Source organism: Leptodactylus fuscus, unplaced genomic scaffold, assembly GCF_031893055.1.
Source record: "Leptodactylus fuscus isolate aLepFus1 unplaced genomic scaffold, aLepFus1.hap2 HAP2_SCAFFOLD_265, whole genome shotgun sequence".
Taxonomy (NCBI): domain Eukaryota; kingdom Metazoa; phylum Chordata; class Amphibia; order Anura; family Leptodactylidae; genus Leptodactylus; species Leptodactylus fuscus.
In genome coordinates, this window is record NW_027440288.1 from 7,790 (window position 1) to 27,500 (window position 19,711).

General features: G+C 45.3%; 1 protein-coding gene across 1 annotated transcript; it reads right to left on the bottom strand.

Annotated features, from left to right (window-relative positions):
* Window positions 1-10,006: 10,006 nt before the first annotated feature.
* Window positions 10,007-19,253, bottom strand: LOC142187867 (uncharacterized). Its single transcript, XM_075261675.1, has 5 exons — window positions 19,150-19,253; window positions 14,753-14,847; window positions 11,711-11,899; window positions 11,500-11,623; window positions 10,007-11,076 (listed from the first exon to the last, which is right to left on the bottom strand). Exons 2-5 carry the CDS (start codon window positions 14,828-14,830, stop codon window positions 10,007-10,009), a joined length of 1,461 nt encoding a protein of 486 aa, XP_075117776.1. The 5' UTR covers window positions 14,831-14,847; window positions 19,150-19,253.
* Window positions 19,254-19,711: the final 458 nt, after the last annotated feature.

The following is a 19,711-nucleotide window of genomic DNA, read 5'->3' on the forward strand; positions in this document are numbered from 1 at the left end:
GATTGGTGAGGTAATCGGGTGTCAGACTCCGCCTGATTTGATAGTGAAATACTCTGGGAACGGGTCATCAATACTTAAAGGGAACCTGTCCGGTCATTGGGGGACAACTGAACTGCCTGTGCGCCATTAGGCTGCATTCACATGGAGTAAACGCTGGCGTTTTTTGTGTGTTTTTTGCACATAGCGCCACGTAGCGCCGCGTTAACGCCGCGCTATTTAGCGGTGGCGCTGCCCGGCGTTAACGCGGCGTATACGCGGCGTTAACGCGACGCTACGCGGCGTAAACGCGGCGCTATGTGCAAAAAACACACAAAAAACGCCAGCGTTTACTCCATGTGAATGCAGCCTTATACAGCAGAGGTTTAGGATCCCAGACCTCTGTAACTTACCTCTGGCCATTGCTCAGATCTTTAGATAACATGGTGAAGCTAGACTGGGGCTCGATTCGGTGCTCCGGCACCCACACAGTGTGCCCAGTGAATACCAAGGGCGTAGCTATAGGGGGTAGCAGACGCTACAAGGCCTTGGAAACTGAGGAGGCCCCAAAGATCCCTCTGCCCCATAAAATAAACCACTATACTACATAGCACAAGGTAGGTAAGGGCCCCTTACATATTACTGCACAAGTGACCAATGTGTATGGCAGGACCTTGGCCTCACAAAGCGCCGGAGCAGAGACGTGTCCTCCAGTGATCGGACCCCCGCCAACTATCACTATGATTATTTCAGGAACTATTTCTGTGGATCGGTGGAGGGGAGTTAAACAGGTTTGGGATCCATAAACCCCAGCATCATACAGTTATACTGGCGGTGTATTGGCCCCAAACACCCTGACTGCTTCTCTTTAAGTCCCAGAAAACCCCTTTAACCCCTTAACGACCCATGAGGTAATAGTATCTCATGGTTGTAAACATCCACCGCATCTATGTTCGGACGTAAATTAAGCGAGCTAAGCTAAGACCCGCTTCATTAACCCAATCGGAGAAAAAGTCTGATGGGAGTTTTAACTCCTTGATTGCCATGATCAAACATGATCACGGCAAACAAGCGGTTACGCGGCGTTTCTGTTCCCCCCCGGCACCTCCCGCGGTGAGATCGGGGGGTGCCGGTATGTCTACTAGTGACCCCAGGCTACATAGTGTCTGCACAGCTCACTTATTGTTATGCCCTGTGAGACACGTGCAGCCTGTGTCTCACAGAGCATAATATAGGATCAATGATGGAAACATCACTGATCCAAGTGTCCCATAGGGACACATGATAAAGTTAAAAAAAAAAAAAAAAAAAGTAAAAAAATAAATCAAGTGTTTAAAAAAAATTAATTAATAAAGTTATAAATCCCCCCAAATTCCCTTTTTTCTAAAGAAAATGAATTATATAAAAAAAACCTAAAAATGAATAAAAACAATGCATATTTGGTATCGCCGCGTCCGTAACAAACTGTATAATAAAACTGAAACAATATTTAATGTACACGGTGAAGGACGGGAAAAAAAACGAAAAAAAACCTGCCAGAACTAGTGATTTTTCGCCATCTCACCTTACAAAATATGCTATAAAAAGTGATCAAAAAGTCATATGCACCCCAAAACAGTACCAATAAAAAGAGCAGGTTGTCCCGCAAAAAATAAGCCCTCAACCAACACTGTCAACCGAAAAATAAAAATGTTACGCCTCTCAGAAGATGGCGATGCAAAAATCACTGATTTATGTCCCCAGATGTGTTTTTATTCTGTAGAATTAGTATTGCATAAAAATATAATATAAATGAGGTATCACCATAACCGTACCGACCCGCAGAATGAAGGTCACATGTTACTTATAATGTACGCTGCATGGCGCAAAATTTAAAAGGTAAAACGCAATGCCAGGATTGATTTTTTTTGATTTTTTTTTAAATCCAGCAAGAAAGAGTTAATAAAATGTATTCAGTATGTTGTAGGCACCCCAAAATGGTGTCATTACAAAATACATCTCATCTTGCAAAGAACAAGCCCTTATATGGCCGCGTCACCAAAAGAATAAAGAAAATATAACATCTAGCAATGTGAAGACAAAAACCCGCAAAATCGCCAAATTATTAGAATACAACTGGAAGCGGCGGGAAGGGAATATATAAGCTGTGCGAGCGAATATCAGGGGACACCCCAGATTTACAGCTTATGAGGGAACAGACACCAGAAGTGACCCCCAGAGTGACCGCCAGCATGACCCCCAGAGTGACCCCAGAGTGACTCCCCCAATCATAGGAGCTCCTGGGACATAGTAGGGAATTTGGTGTCCCCAATGTCCTCCGCACCTCTTATATATTCCCTCTTCGCCATCCGCTGTGCAGTCACGTCCGGGATACTAATACTCACTACACCCCCTGATAAATTCTTTGAGGGGTGCAGTTTTCAAAATGGGGTCACTCCTTTGGGGAATCCACTTTTCTGGTACCTTACAGGCTCTACAAACATGACATGGCGTCCAGATACCAAACATCTGAATCTGTACTCCAAAAGCCGCATCGCGCTCCTTCCCTTCTGCCCCCTACTGTGTGCCCAAACTGCAGTTTATGCCACATGTATGACACTGGTGTACCCATTATATCGGACGTAATGTCATATGTGGTATATACTGATATTAGGGCACATGTATGACACTGGCGTACCCAGGATAACGATGTAATGTCATATGTGTTATAAACTGATATTGGGGCACAGCCGGATACAGAAGGGAAGAAGGCTTATTTGGTTTTTGAAGCACAGATTTAGATGGTTTGGTTTTTGGATGCCATGACCCTAAAATTGCCCTTACAAAATGGGGTCACTTCTTGGTGAATTCCAGTTTACTGTCACCTCCAGGGCTCTGCAAAAACAACATGGCGCCCAGAAAGTCCCTCTAACTCTGTACCCCAAAAGCTAAAAAGCGCAGTGCTCCTTCCCTTCTGAGCCCTGCTCTGTGCCCAAGCAGCAGTTTACACCCACATATATAATTTTCTGCCCCTCGGGATGGCCCCTTAATAGTTTTAGGAGTGCAGGTCTCTGATGACACAAAGTGGGTGCAACGTATTGGGCACCGACATGGCAGATTTCGTTAAAAATTTCAATTTTCATTTTGTACATTAATTTTTGGGAAGCATTTTTAGTCTCAGAATGATAATACCCCTTGATACATTCCTTGACAGGTGCAGTTTCTACAATGGGGTCACTTTTGAGGGGTTTCCATTGTTTTGGTACTTTAGGGGCTCTGCAAATGCGACATGGCACCCGAAAACTATTCCAGCAACATCTGCCCTCCAAAATCCAAATAGCGCTCTTTCCATTCTGAGCCCCACCATGTACCCATACAGCAGATTATGGCCACATATGGGGTATTGCTGTGTTCAGGAGAAATTCTGTAACAAACTGTGGGGGGCTTTTAATTCTTTAACTACTTGTAAAAATTAAAAATTTGGCGCTAAATGGTCGATTTATTGGAAAAAAAAAAGAAGTAATTTTTCATTTTTACGTCCCAATGTTAATAAAATCTGTAAAACAACTGTAGGGTCTAAATGCTGACTATACCCTTGATGAATTCTGTGAGGGGTGTAGTTTCTAAAATGGGGTCACTTTTGGGGGTTTCCATTGTTTTGGTCCTCTAAGGACTCTGCAAATGAGACATGGCACCTGAAAATTATTCCAGCAAAATCTGCTATTCAGACACCCAGCGTCGCTCTTTCCCTTCCATGCGCTGTCGTCTGCCCAAAAATCAGTTTACACCCACATGTGGGGGATTTCTGTGCACGGAATAAATTGCACCATAAACTGCCAGATGTATTTTCTTCTTTAATCCTTTGTGAATGTGTTACTTTTAGGTCTAAATGAATGTTTTAGTGGAAAAAAATGAAATTTCTAAATTTCACCTCCATATTATTTTTTATCCTTATGAAATTCTTAAAGGGTTAACAATCATCCCAAATGCTGTTTTGCATTATTTGAGGGGTGCAGTTTTGAAAATGGGGTGATTTATGGAGGTTTCTATTATATCGGCCTTTACAATTCCTTACAGAACTGAAGTCCTCCCTAAAAAATGAGTTTGGGGAATTTTCTTGTAAATCTGAAAAATGGCTGTAACGTCCAAAATAAATTAAAAGACAATCAAAAAGATGATGGCAATATAAAGCAGAGATATGGGAGATAATATTTATTCGTGTATTTGGGGGGTATGACTATCTGCCTGAAAAACAGAGAATTTCACATTTTGAAAATTGCAATTTTTTACAAATTTCCATCAAATTTCCTATTTTTTTAAAAAAATAAATACAAAAATATTGATTAGTGTTTACCGCTAACATGAAGTATAATGTGTAACGAGAAAACAATCTCAAAATCACTTGTGTATGTTATAGCGTCTCAAAGTTATTGCCATATAAAGTGACACAGGTCCGTTTTGAAAAAAGAGGCCTTTTGGGCTGGGTCCTTAAGAGGTTAATAAAGTTTGGATTTCCCTTTAATTCAAGTAGTGACCTCTCTCTTTTTATCATATGTAGATGTTGCAGGAAGACATGGAATATCCAGAGCTGGAAGAGAATGAATTCTCCGGCACAGGTCAGTCGCGCGCTAGAAACCTTCCTCATTCTGCCTTAATCTGCACGAACCCCTCTGTGCTCTGAGTCAGCACGAATCTCTTCACAGTACAAGGATCACATTTCACCAAGCCTGTGCACCATGTTATAGGCGCTGCTGCACAGACTCTGGGGCACTTTGAATCATCTCTCTAGCCCCCCTCGTTGCAGAGTTCTGAGCCCTGTTATTTCTGGCGCCCTGTAATGAAGCCCTTCACCGTCAGAAGGGCGTTTCTGACAGTGAAGGGAGGAGCGACGTCATTCTGACACTAAGTAGGACCTTTCACTATCTGGGGCACATGCGGTTTTATACACCGCTAGAAAGCCGATAGACGATCAAGCCCAGTGCTATACATTGCAGAGGCTTTGCTTGGAATTGCAGCTCAGCCCCATTCACTTGAGTTGTGACCCCTGCCATGTGACTACTACCGGCCGCTACTACAGGCAGCTGATCTGTTGAGGTCCTGGATGTTGGATCCGGCCTGATCATCCATTGATGACCTATCCAAAGGGGAAGTCCTCCTGTGGTTAGGTTAGAAAGTACAGTACTGGGCAGAGGTTTTAGGCAGGGTGGCAACAAGTGTTCCCCAATGTGACCAAGAATTTGCAATTTGCACCAAGACTTTAGTCTTATCAACATTTACGAATGCCTGCCTGACGCATGTCTGCTATAAAGAAAAAACCTGAAGCAGGAACAGCGGTGTGTGGGGGGGGGGAGGCGGACACATAGCTGCTAAATTTGACTTTACCTTGTGGCTTTTGCTCCATAATCCCCCCCACTCCTGTATAGAATCCACTGCACCCATCCTCCGCTCTGACTGCCGCACGTTACTGCAGCATGTACATGGCGTCCGGGAGCCACAAATGGGGGCAGTGATGTGACAGCACAGGCAGGGCGGTGGGCAGAACCGTAAGGGAATTAGTGGGAGAGAGAAGAGCCCTCGTTTTAGATTTTAATAAGGACAAGTTGATCCCGGGTTTTATACTCATTTGGAGACATGGGGAGGACGCGGAGAGGCAAAGGTTTTGGGAAGCCAAAAGGCCATACCCAGAAATCCAGCAAGGCAGGAACAAAATCAGTAGCAGAGTCAGGAAACAGGCCAAGGTCAGTACTAGGAGAGTCAGTCAAGAACACAACCAAGAACCTGTGTTGCTCAAGTGCAGTGTGCAGGACTAAGCAGAGCGTTCTGGGTTCGGCTGCGGGGTTCACATGTGTGGAAATTAACTCTCGAGTTGCTGAGAGGGAGGGAGGGAGGGCGCACCCCCCCCCCCCCCTCCATAGGGTGGGACCAGGAGCAGCAGCATGGAGAGTGATAAGAACTGCACAGTGTGAACCAGAGATAAGCTGAGTATAGGGCGGCAGCATTACACCTCCAGACAGACTAGATGACGCTGAGGTCAGGGCTAGATTTGTGGGGGCCGAATAGGAGCTGTCCTGAGTTTTGCTTACAGTCCCATACACCGGACCGTGAAAATACAGCCATAGCAATGAATGGGTCAGTGTGCTGGCTAGTACTTGCTCTGGGCACACGGTCGTGCACATGAGGCCTTACACAGATGGTGCTAGGAGAATGGAATTTTCTTCAATTATTTGGCAGTAGTGTTGAGCGAATAGTATTCGAATCCTAGATTCCAATCCCTCCGCTCCCATAGGAATGCATGGGAGCGTCCGATCGCGAAGGGGTTAAAGGGGCTCTATCAGCAAAATCATGCTGGTAGAGCCCCGCATATGCGTGCATAGCCTTTAAAAAGGCTATTCAGGCACCGGTAAAGTTATATTACACTACCCCCCCCCCCCCCCCCCCCCCCCCGTTTTAAAATAATAACCTAAAAAAGAATGTGCTCTACTTACGGATCGTGCACTATGGGCGGGCATTCAGGGTGTGTCTTCATCTTCTTCCCCGCCTCTTCTTCCTCCGATGTCTTCGGGTCCCGTCCTCCTCCAGCGCTTGCTCGCGGACACTGATAAAAAAAAAAATAGCCTGGGCGCATGCGCAGTAGCCGTAGTAGAAGCCGTATGCTACTGCGCATGCGCCCAGGTCATTTTTTTTTATCAGTGTCCGCGAGCGCCGGAGGAGGACGGGACCCGAAGACATCGGAGGAAGAGGCGTGGATGAAGAAGATGAAGACACACCCTGAATGCCCGCCCATAGTGCACGATCCGTAAGTAGAGCACATTCTTTTTTAGGTTATTATTTTAAAACGGGGGGGGGTAGTGTAATATAACTTTACCGGTGCCTGAATAGACTTTTTAAAGGCTATGCACGCATATGTGGGGCTCTAGCAGCATGATTTTGCTGATAGAGCCCCTTTAACCCCTTCGCGATCTGACGCTCTCCTGCATTCCTATGGGAGCGGAGGGATTGGAATCTAGGATTCGAATTCTATTCGCTCATCACTACTGCCAAATAATTGAAGAAAATTCCATTCTCCTAGCACCATCTGTGTAAGGCCTCATGTGCACGACCGTGTGCCCAGAGCAAGTACTAGCCAGCACAGTGACCCATTCATTGCTATGGCTGTATTTTCACGGTCCGGTGTATGGGACTGTAAGCAAAACTCAGGACAGCTCCTATTCGGTCCCCACAAATCTAGCCCTGACCTCAGCATAATATAATAGTTTAATATAACATTTACGGTGCCTGAATAGCCTTTTTAAAGGCTATTCACGCATATGTGGGGCTCTAGCAGCATGATTTTGCTGATAGAGCCCCTTTAAGCACCCCCGGCAGGCTTCAATGCATTCCTATGGGAGCGAGGTGTTCGAAACTAGGATTCAAATACTATTCGCTCAACACTATTAGGCAGGGCTGTGTGGTTGGAGGCCGACTATGCCGGAGGTGAGGGCCGCTGCTTTCTTAGGTCACATAGTCGGCTGAGTAAGGGGTCTTGTATTCACGGGCAGGTCTTCTGATCAGACTATGACAAGCCACCGGCTAACAGTATTCATCTTCTTATATTTCTAAGGTTCCACCAGTGAACGTGCAAACGTGGGTTGGAAAGAAGAAAATGAAGCAGAGGAGAAATTTGCAAAACTTTCTTTAGCCAAAGATCCTCCTGAGGAGCAAACAAAATGTCTGTCGGAAATCGAACATCAGAAGAAGAGTCCTGAAGATGTGGCGGGCGCTGAGGGACTCTCTGCTGGTGCTCACCAAGATCCTGCCCTGATGTCTGCTGAAGCCCTGCCCCATTTTCTTTCTGCTCACGGGGATTTTCCCGCACCAGGGCAGCCATCTAACTTGGCATCTGCTTCTCAGATGAAGGAAATCAACGACCAACTCTTGATGCTAAGGAAGGATCTCCTGCAGCTCAAGCACCAGATTAGGGTCCAAAGCCAAATGATTCCAGTGCAAGAAGCAAGTATGAAGGAACGCCTGGAGTCCCTGAAGGAGGAAAATAAAAAGCTGGAGAAAAAGTTACTTGTGTACATGAAATTCGAGTGACGGCGATCCTCCGCACCCAGACCGGTCTTCAGTTACCTCCGTTCCACTGTTAGCAAAAGAAGTTAAAATCTAGATTTCTTGAGTTGTCCCAAACCTCTGCCCAAACCAAGGGGTCACCAGAGTACGGTAACTAGAAGGTAGTCCTTGGGGAACAGGTCTTACTCCTTGCACATTCCTTCCATCTGGCCATAAGTATATGGAGCTGGTTGTGATAAAGTTTTGGTGATCGAGCAGATGCGACAAGTAGTGAAGAGAAAGAGCGCCGGCGGCGACTACCGGGAAAGTTAGTGTACTGCGGCTACTATTAAATAAGTTTTTTGGGAGGGGCAAGTTGAGATGAGGGTGATGTGTTGTGTCTACAGAAATAGAGACGATAGCGAGGGACACAATTGTCACCGGTAATAGGGAGGCCGCGCTGTTACTACGGGGAGCTGTAGTCGGCGACTAGAGGGGCCTGTTATAGCTTCATACAACTGCTGACCCCAAAAGATGGTGAGGGGCACTGAGGAGGGGGACAGATAACTTACGTTACCCCTAAACTATTCCTTAATGTTGTTATATCGCTGGTTTTGTTCAGTTCCTATTTGGTAATTCGAAGGCTTCTGTGAAACCGTGTTATACGGTAAAATATTACGTTATACGGTAAAATAAAGTTGACCTTTTGTCTGATTCGAGATTTGTGATTTTTGACTTAGGTGAATTCTGTCCCAGATTCTGCTCCGAATCCGCCTGCCGTTGTATTCAATGGGAGACAAAAGTCAGAGCAGGACGCTGAATAGAGAAGTGTTGTTCTTGCTGTGGATTCTGTGACCGATTCCGATGAAGACTCCGTGGGACGAGACGTCGCCACCGGTTAGGCCCGTTCATCTGGGCCGCCATGGAATAACAAAGCTCTCACGAAGAGAAATCTGAGGCCAATGCCCACCTCAAGGTTTTCCCAAGTATGATCAGGCCCTTAGGAGTTGCAACCGTCTGCTCAAGGATGAACATAATGTCCCCTTAATTCATTTGGAGGTCCGGGGTCAGAGGGTGGCGACTACATCTAGTGTCCGCTAAACCTAACATGACGGAAATACACTTGGCCTTAATTCACTGGAGTCCAAGGCCCAGAGAGCGACATTATAGGGTGGGGTCCCAGCTAAACAGGTCACCTTGGGCTTACAAAATTTAGTCAAAAATATGTGCCAAGAACCTCTGTGTTCCATGTTGGAGGTGTCAGTCGTCCAGAATATAACCCTGTAACTTTGTCTATTACACCTCCGAGCCCGTTCAGTTCCCACCTCTCCACTTCAGAAACCCCATGTACGGCACATCATGTGTTATACACTGGGGTGGTTTTACGTTGCAAGACCAGGTGATAGATTTACATGATATCACCATCATGGAGAACACACGACGGCTCTGTGGTTTGCAGTCCTAGCGTGAAATTTAACCAAGGACAACATCTGCGAGGGGTTTGGATGTTCTTGTGTTGGTTTCCTCCAATACTGATAGGACGTGTAGATTGTGGGCCCTATAAGAGACTACGACTAATAATCTGCAGAAAACGTTGGTGCTATACAAGTAAGCAGAATAAATAATGAGCACCAATGTTATCCTGTGGCTTCTCCTGGACTACAAGATGGATTTTGGAACTGGGTTGATGCCAGGTCCCTACGGCTGCTTGGAAATGTCTCCAAGTGCCCCAAACTGTGACCTGCCGAGCAACCAGAGCGGAGGTGACCGGACGCGGCTACCCCAAGTGTGTGGGACCTACACAGATCGCCAAGAACCGTACTCCACTCTTTCCATCATGGATACCCCAACGATCCTTGGAGTTTCCAGCAGTCACCCGCTCGGGGCCCGTACACTCGTGTGGATAGATGGTTATCGGTAGTATATACCGCCCTGACAAAAAATCTCCGAGCGCACAATATGAACAACAACTTGAGGTACTTGAAAGGTTAACAGAGGTTTTATTTTAACGCAAAAAGCTCTACATGTGTTGAAAAACGATTTGTCCTCTATGGATTTTCAAATGTCTATTCAGGTCGTTTTTCTGGGCGAAGCTCTTGCCGCATTCGCGACAGATAAACTTCTTGACTCCGGTGTGACCCCTCTGATGGGAGAGAAGGTTCGAACTCTGAGCAAAAGCCTTTCCACAGATGGGGCAGACAAAGGGCTTCTCTCCGGTGTGGATCCTGCGATGCGTGATGAGAGCCGAGTTACAAGAGAAGTGTTTGCCGCAATCCTGACAGACGAGGGGCTTTTCTCTGGTGTGGGTTCTTAGGTGCGTCACTAGGTGGGACTTGCAGAGGAAGTTCTCCCCACATTCGGGGCACACGAAGGCTCTTTCCCCCGTGTGAACGCTCTGGTGTCTAATCAGATGGGACTTGTATGGGAAAAGCTTCCCACAATCCGAGCAGGTCAGCTTCTTCCTTTTGTGAACCCGCTGATGCCTAGTCAGTTCTGCATTACTGGTGAAAAACTTTGGGCACTCGGAGCAGGAGAACAGCCTCCGGGTTGTGGGTAATATTTGTCGAGGGGGCGGAGGAGCCGGTTTCATGTTAAAATCCCTGTTGAATTCACTGTATTTTATTAGCATGGCGTTCATTTTCTGGGTGTTGCTGATGGTTTTGGGTATCTGTTTAACAGGCAGGGGGGGTCTGTAGGCTATAGCTCTGGGGTTGTAGACGCGTAAGAGGTTTGCCGCGTCCCGTGGCATGGGAGTTTCTCTCCTAAATATGGGAGGACGTTTGGCTTGCGATTGCTGTTGAGTGGATATATAGATGACGTCTTCATCACTGGAGTCAGACTCTGTGGCTTGGCCGTCGGTAGCCATGTACTGGGTATGTATGTAAAGGTCACTGTCTGGGAAATCGTCTTCGCTAGAAGAGTCCTCGGATTCGTCACTTACTGATTTTCCAGGTCTCTCGATGGTTTTGTAGAACTTCAACAGTTCTGGTCTCAGATTAGTCTTCGAGAAGTTCTTATTCTGTTCTACGTAGTAAGAGGAATGAAATGTTGGCTGGAAACCGTCTGGAGAAGTTTTGGCCTTAAAGTTACCTGTGAGGAAAAAATACATAGAAGAGAACATGAAAGAGCTTGTAGGGATTGAGACATCTCAAGACACATAAATGGCACATAAATGGCATCCACCTGACCACTGGCGATCGTGGTTATCTAGTATGTACCCCGACCCCAGCTTTAACTCTGGCCACCTTGAAATCATCCTATAAAGTGCTCAACCTAATGGGAGACTGGTCAATAAAGGAGAACCCAAAGTCCTCTCATGGATGACCCAACAATAGCAATAGAAATAAAGGGGAGGCCTACACACTCCATTGTTTTCACTAGGCCTATGGAGTCTTTCATGTCGGCCTTTTGCCTTCTCGGCTTTCGACAAGAACGGGATCAGGTCAGATTCCAGCCTGAAAGATAACTAGCACCTTAGACACAAAGCTCAACAGCAATAGATGGCCATTTTACCGGCTGATGTCAAGGGCTGGTGGGTCTCCTTCATGACGTCCTTGTACAGGTCCTTGTGTCCTTCTAAATACTCCCACTCCTCCATGGAGAAATAGACGGTGACATCCTGACACCTTACAGGAACCTGACACACACACAAGGATAGTGTCATCACCTGGCTTCCTTCCATGGGGTTACCGTATCACGTCCCAGCGTTCCCAGCAGCGCTCACCTCTCCAGTCAGCAGCTGAATGATCTTGTTGGTCAGGTCCAGGATCTTCTCGTCGTTGCTTTTCTCCTGTGTCCGCGAGTGAGTCGGAGACGCCGCGCTAGGGCTCTGGGTCCTGCTCAGTCCTCCCGGCACGCGGGGACAACTGCTCGGGGCAGCAAACTCATTCGACTTCTTTGCCGGTACATAGTCCTAAAAAGTTACAGGATACAGAGCTTATAAAGAAGAGCAAAGGAACAGAAGCTAGGGATTATTCTTCTGATTAATCTTATGGGTTTTGGGGAGGGAGGGTTGGGTGTAATACAGTGTTAGAGTCTGTTACATAGTGTTAGATTGTGTTACATAGTGTTACATTGTGTTACGTGGTCTTAGATTGTGTTACGTGGTCAGTGTTAGATTGTGTTACGTGGTCAGTGTTAGATTGTGTTACATAGTGTTATATTGTGTTACATATTGTTAGATTGTGTTACATAGTGTTAGATTGTGTTACGTGGTCTTAGATTGTTACATGGTGTTAGATTGTGTTACATAGTGTTAGATTGTGTTACGTGGTCTTAGATTGTGTTACGTGGTCAGTGTTAGATTGTGTTACATAGTGTTAGATTGTGTTACGTGGTCTTAGATTGTGTTACGTGGTCAGTGTTAGATTGTGTTACATAGTGTTAGATTGTGTTACGTGGTCAGTGTTAGATTGTGTTACATAGTGTTAGATTGTGTTACGTGGTCTTAGATTGTGTTACGTGGTCAGTGTTAGATTGTGTTACAGTGTTAGATTGTGTTACGTGGTCTTAGATTGTTACATGGTGTTAGATTGTGTTACATAGTGTTAGATTGTGTTACGTGGTCTTAGATTGTTACATGGTGTTAGATTGTGTTACATAGTGTTAGATTGTGTTACGTGGTCTTAGATTGTGTTACGTGGTCAGTGTTAGATTGTGTTACATAGTGTTAGATTGTGTTACGTGGTCTTAGATTGTGTTACGTGGTCAGTGTTAGATTGTGTTACATAGTGTTAGATTGTGTTACGTGGTCAGTGTTAGATTGTGTTACATAGTGTTAGATTGTGTTACGTGGTCTTAGATTGTGTTACGTGGTCAGTGTTAGATTGTGTTACAGTGTTAGATTGTGTTACGTGGTCTTAGATTGTTACATGGTGTTAGATTGTGTTACATAGTGTTAGATTGTGTTACGTGGTCTTAGATTGTGTTACGTGGTCAGTGTTAGATTGTGTTACATAGTGTTAGATTGTGTTACGTGGTCTTAGATTGTGTTACGTGGTCAGTGTTAGATTGTGTTACATAGTGTTAGATTGTGTTACGTGGTCAGTGTTAGATTGTGTTACATAGTGTTAGATTGTGTTACGTGGTCTTAGATTGTGTTACGTGGTCAGTGTTAGATTGTGTTACAGTGTTAGATTGTGTTACGTGGTCTTAGATTGTGTTACGTGGTCAGTGTTAGATTGTGTTACATAGTGTTAGATTGTGTTACGTGGTCTTAGATTGTGTTACGTGGTCAGTGTTAGATTGTGTTACGTGGTCAGTGTTAGATTCTGTTACATAGTATTAGATTGTGTTCCGTGGTCTTAGATTGTGTTACATAGTGTTAGATTGTGTTACATAATGTTAGATTCTGTTATATAGTATTAGATTGTGTTACATAGTGTTACATTGTGTTAAGTGGTCAGTGTTAGATTGTGTTACATAGTGTTATATTGTGTTACATATTGTTAGATTGTGTTATATAGTGTTAGATTGTGTTACGTGGTCTTAGATTGTGTTACATAGTGTTAGATTGTGTTACGTGGTCTTAGATTGTGTTACATAGTGTTAGATTGTGTTACGTGGTCTTAGATTGTGTTACGTGGTCAGTGTTAGATTGTGTTACATAGTGTTAGATTGTGTTACATAGTGTTATATTGTGTTACATATTGTTAGATTGTGTTACATAGTGTTAGATTGTGTTACGTGGTCTTAGATTGTTACATGGTGTTAGATTGTGTTACATAGTGTTAGATTGTGTTATATAGTGTTAGATTGTGTTACGTGGTCAGTGTTAGATTGTGTTACATAGTGTTATATTGTGTTACATATTGTTAGATTGTGTTACATAGTGTTATATTGTGTTACATAGTGTTAGATTGTGTTACATAGTGTTAGATTGTGTTACGTGGTCTTAGATTGTGTTACGTGGTCAGTGTTAGATTGTGTTACGTGGTCAGTGTTAGATTCTGTTACATAGTATTAGATTGTGTTCCGTGGTCTTAGATTGTGTTACATAGTGTTAGATTGTGTTACATAATGTTAGATTCTGTTATATAGTATTAGATTGTGTTACATAGTGTTACATTGTGTTACGTGGTCAGTGTTAGATTGTGTTACATAGTGTTAGATTGTGTTACATAGTGTTAGATTGTGTTACATAGTGTGAGATTGTGTTACGTGGTATTAGATTGTGTTACATAGTGTTAGATTGTGTTACGTGGTCAGTGTTAGATTGTGTTACATAGTGTTATATTGTGTTACATATTGTTAGATTGTGTTACATAGTGTTAGATTGTGTTACGTGGTCAGTGTTAGATTGTGTTACATAGTGTTATATTGTGTTACATAGTGTTAGATTGTGTTACATAGTGTTAGATTGTGTTACGTGGTCTTAGATTGTGTTACGTGGTCAGTGTTAGATTGTGTTACGTGGTCAGTGTTAGATTCTGTTACATAGTATTAGATTGTGTTCCGTGGTCTTAGATTGTGTTACATAGTGTTAGATTGTGTTACATAATGTTAGATTCTGTTATATAGTATTAGATTGTGTTACATAGTGTTACATTGTGTTACGTGGTCAGTGTTAGATTGTGTTACATAGTGTTAGATTGTGTTACATAGTGTGAGATTGTGTTACGTGGTATTAGATTGTGTTACATAGTGTTAGATTGTGTTACGTGGTGATCGATTAATCTCATATATTTTATTAACCATTCAAATCCACTTTATTTTTTTAAGAAATAAAAGATTGTTTTCACGTGATCTTATTCCTAATCTCCCTCACTTCTCCAGTCAGTAGGTAGAGGATCTCCAGCGTGAGGTTTAGTATCCTGTCAGTCATCTGACTTCTGTCCTTCTCCATCTTCAGGAAGTCGAAACCTGCCAAGGAACAAACAAAGAGAGTCCTCAAAGACATTGTAGTCGCAAAGGATAAACCCAACTAGAGCAACATCTGCATGGAGTCTATAGGGGGTCCTGGTGCTTCTATAGTACCCTTATACGACCTATAAGGTCTTCCTATTAAATTTACCCCAACGTCTATGTGTATGACTGACAATAGATGATGGAGGTGGCCAGAAATCCAGTTGCCCAAACCTGCCGATTTCAGGCCGACTGTCCATCTAATGGGGGTAACGTCGGGGTAAAATAATGATTCTTTGTTCACAGGGAAGATTATTCTCCGCTCGGCCTTGTGGCCGTATATCGCGAGGAATAGCCATCGGCTGAACATGCGTTGGGTCAAACGCTACGAGAGTCTCAAAGAGAAGCAAACCATGAACATAAGTGGGAAGGACCCAGGAGGAGATCAGGGTAAAGGGGTGTCGGGACCGAACGACTACAACGTGAGCGACCATAGAGACCCTTGTCAAGCTGTTTGGGGTTGCGGACAATGTTCGCCTAAGGCCGCGCCCAGCAGGAGTCGATAGGAAAAGATAAAAGTTGGCCAATGGAGATTGGGATCCAAAAATGTCTCCTTACGGATCAGATGAATATCGGGATCGATCGACCGTCTAATGTTTTTGTATTGTTCCAAGTCTCTTCCGATGGTAAATGTCGTGCGGAGCCGAGTGTGCATAAGAAAGACGCGAGGAATACCTGTATCATGTATAACAATGGACAGCGGCAGTGGAACATAAATGGTCTCCACCACACTGGTCCCAACCCAGCAATCGGGAACGACTTTGGCAAAAAGTTAGAATGGAGCCTAAATCTGGTTCAGTATGAATGCCACGTCTACGGCCCAAAAAACGGGCATCGGACCCAGCCTTAAAAAAAAAAAAAAGAAAGAATTTTGTCTGTGTAGCCGTTGCAGTGTGTGGGGTTCTGGGGGCCACAACGTGGCTCCTGTCTATGAAATAGAGGGTCTTCAGTGTACAGCTTTAGGCAGGTGCGGAAACAATGCAGCAAAGTAAGAATGCTTTCAGAAAGAGAAGGGTTAATAGTTTATTTTTGATCAATTAAGAAAACGAAGTGAACGAAGGAAAGAGGAATCTAAATGGCGTCAATACTTGGCGTGACCTTTGCCCTTTGTCTTCCATCAGACTCGGCAGGGAGGAGAACCAAGCCCAGATCTTCTTTGTAGGGAGGTCCAATCCTTCTGGCTCTTGATGCAGATGATGCAGAGATCTGGGATTTGAAAACATTCTTAATCCCCGCCCCCCCCCCCTCCCCACCTACCTAAAACTTTTGCACAGTTCTATAGATCCAAACCTATCTAGAACATTGAGGTCACAGTTTCGTTAAGCGGACTTTGTCATGTGTCACACGCCGAGACCAAAACTATTTCCCAAAAAACGCAACCGAGTCTCCTGAAGCATACGTGGCCTAACACTATAGTAATGACGTCTATGGAGAGCACAAGTCTGGTGACTGCTTTTACTATTTCTTGTGTGTGCTTTATGAATTTTATACTTAAAGGGATCCTGGAAAATGTTTGTTTTGGTACCGTGTTAGCCAGTGGTTATAAAATATAAAAAACAAAAAAAACTTTGCAAGTCATATTCTGTCATCATTATGAGTTAGCCATTAAAAAAGGTATCACCTACTGAAGACTTGCAAAGTTTTTTTTGTTTTTTATTAAAGGGATCCTATCACTCAGACCCAATTTTTTGTAGGTACCACGTCGGAATAGCCTTAAGAAAGGCTATTTGTCTGCTACTTTTCATCGTCTTCTCCGCGCCGCTGTTCACCTACAATCCCGGTTCTCTCGGTATGTAAATTAGCTCTCTTGCAGCACTGGGGGCGGGCCCAGTGCTCAGACAGCACTTGGGCCACCCCAATGCTGCGAGAGAACCCTCCATCTTCTTCAGCAGCGTCCTCTTCAGCCTCTTCTTCCAGCGGTGGCTTGTAACTTGTAGGCCTCGGGCAGAGCAGACTGCGCATGCCACAGGCCACGAGAAAATGGCCACTTGCACAGTACTGTAAGCAGCCATTTTCTCGTGGCCTGTGGGCATGCGCAGTTTGCTCTGCCCGAGGCCTTAGAGGCTGAAGAAGAGGAGGCTGCTGGAGAGTTCTCTTGCAGCATTTGGGACGCCCCCAGTGCTGTCTGAGTGCTGGAGCCCGCCCCCAGTGCTGCAAGTGATCTAATTTACATACCGAGAGATACCGGGATTGTAGGCTAACCGCGGTGCAGAGAAGACAAAAGGTAGGAGATGAATAGCCTTTCTTAAGGCTATTCCGACGTGGTACCTAAAAAAAAAAAAATGGGTCTGAGTGATAGGATCCCTTTACAATTTACACCCAAAATCCACCAACCCCGAGGAGGGACTCACATCACCACTTTTACCATTACAGAAATCTTACACCTTAAGGCTGGTTTTGGAACGTTTGTTGTGTCAGAAGGGTCCCATGACAAGAAGGTTTCCTACTACGTCTTCTGCATCACTGCCCTAAGGGACAGAAATCCCAGGTCCTACTGAAATTGATGTTTTTGTAAGGCCATGCTCCAACATGAGAGACACGTCTGGTGGCCACTCTCTGGGCTGTGGCCTATAGGAGCGCCCTGAACTGAAAACCTCCTCAAATTCTAAGTCGATATTTGTAGATTGGCTTTCCAAGGCAGACTATAATTTTATGGCAAAGGCCCAGTAATCGGAGCTCCCCCCAAGACACGTCCATCTACCAACCGTCTGGTTGAGCTACGTCAACACCACTCCAATGATTCAGTCCTACGAGATTCAATCTCCAAGCAACACCAACATGGCACAAGCAAACCGAAATCTCCAAGGTCTGTACCTAGACCTGAGCTTTGTCAGTGGCCCCTTCATTTACCACCATTCCTAGTGTACTGGTTCGAGTTGTCTTTCGAGAGGGTTGTTAATGGCCGGTGACACAACAGAACTTGTAAAACAGAACTTTCCAGCTTGTCTATAATCGTAGGGACTAAACACATATGGACCACCCTGACCACGCATGCAGAGCGGAGGTTCAGGAGAAGTGTCATCTACATGCACCAGCAAGAAGAGATACGGCGTCCATGCCATTCTCCACAAACATAGACCAATCTGGTATCCAGACCTGCTCCGAGATGTCCAAACTCACGAGACCGCTGCCCGATAGCCAAGTCTAGACGTGACCTTAGAAACTCTTCTTCTTACTAGTAGATGAACCTCGGGATAGCAATCTCTTAGCTCTTGTCTACCGGGGACGTCTTCTCCTAAATAAACGGTTCCTTCTAACCATCCTTTACGCAAAACAAGTTCTCCTTATTAGCTATGCCCAAGAGGTAAGACGTGAGCACCGCTGGCTCCTTATAACTGGTAGCATATTGGCATGTCCAAAATACTCTTGTCCAACCAGGAACAGAAGGTTCTTTCTAACCACGGACGCCTTCTGTTATCTCCACAGCTTTAGGTGACCATGACCATGTCCAACCACAATATTCCTGATCGTATGATCGAGAATGCCCCAAGTATACGGATATACAGATGTGAACAATGGTGGTCACCCTGGACAGATATTCTAGACTGAGCCCCATTGACTCTATTTGGGACAGACTGTTCTGCCTCTGACCGATCATGATGGAGAACATGGCGTCAATGAAATGACTAGCCATCTGACTAGAGCTATGAGCCCAAGTGGAGGGGGAAGATTTGTATGACACCCCCTGGTTTACATATGGCCACCCCTGAGGACTACCTTCTCCCTACCCCAGGTCTTCTAACCTGACACAAGGATATAACAATACCAAGGTAACGGTCGGGAACATCATCACGTTGCGACAAGTAACTAGGGCAATAGTTAGGCGTAGATGTCAGTCCCGTATGTTCCATTGTAAGACGTCTACGTGACTATTCCAGACTCGTTGCCATATGGCGTCATACACGAGTCCCAACAAGCTGATGTGGGCGGCTCGTAGCCCCATCCTCTGACTCTCTATTCTGTGCCAGGGAGTCATAACCTGGGCAGCCCATAATACAGAGAGGTGTAGAGCCATGCCCCGGCCACTAGGTGGCGCTGATCAGCACAGGGCCCTATAGTAGCAGCTGCACAGACTTCAGTCAGGACCCCACACAGGGAAAGCTTCTGGCTGGGCTGCTAATGTGTGATGGCCACAGGTGCCCCCCCTGTAGCCTCCATGTCCTAGACATTGTGCACCTCGTGTCCCCTCCACCTATCTCACAGGCATGCACTGAGCTCTACTCCATGGCGTCCCCTGCAGCCCTAGAAGCCGCGTCTCACCTGTCAGGCGCAGACAACACTGGGGGTTACATGCACAAGAAGCTCGGGCTCATTCCACCCTCACTAAATGTAAACTCCCAACAACATGTCGGCTCTTTATTATGTCATCTGCTCCGGATAGTCGGCGCTAGGGGGAGTGAAGGCTGTGTCAGGCGCGTCCTCGGGGCGGCGGCCATCTTTGCGTAGTCCAATGGAGACGTGTTATAGTCGCCGTCATCATGGCCGCCGCTCTGGAGTTCTGTGAGGTAAAGGGGAGGGGCGTCCTGGTAGCGCATCAGGGACAGTCTGTGAGAGGAGGAGGAGGCTTAAAGATGTAGGCGACCTGAGACTACAACATATATACAGCCCATGGGGAAGGGGGGACTGCAGTGTATATACTGTATATATAGGTCTATAGTGGGGGCTTAAAGATGTAGGCGACCTGAGACTACAACATATATACAGACCATGGGGAAGGGGGGACTGCAGTGTATATACTGTATATATAGGTCTATAGTGGGGGCTTAAAGATGTAGGCGACCTGAGACTACAACATATATACAGCCCATGGGGAAGGGGGGAC

Coding starts and splice junctions, on each gene's coding strand:
- LOC142187867 (XM_075261675.1), bottom strand. CDS start 14,830: ATGGAGAAGGACAGAAGTCAGATGACTGACAGGATACTAAACCTCACG. Junction 11,624..11,710: donor TTCAGCTGCTGACTGGAGAG/GTGAGCGCTGCT, acceptor TGTGTGTGTCAG/GTTCCTGTAAGGTGTCAGGA. Junction 11,077..11,499: donor CCAGCCCTTGACATCAGCCG/GTAAAATGGCCA, acceptor TTTTCCTCACAG/GTAACTTTAAGGCCAAAACT.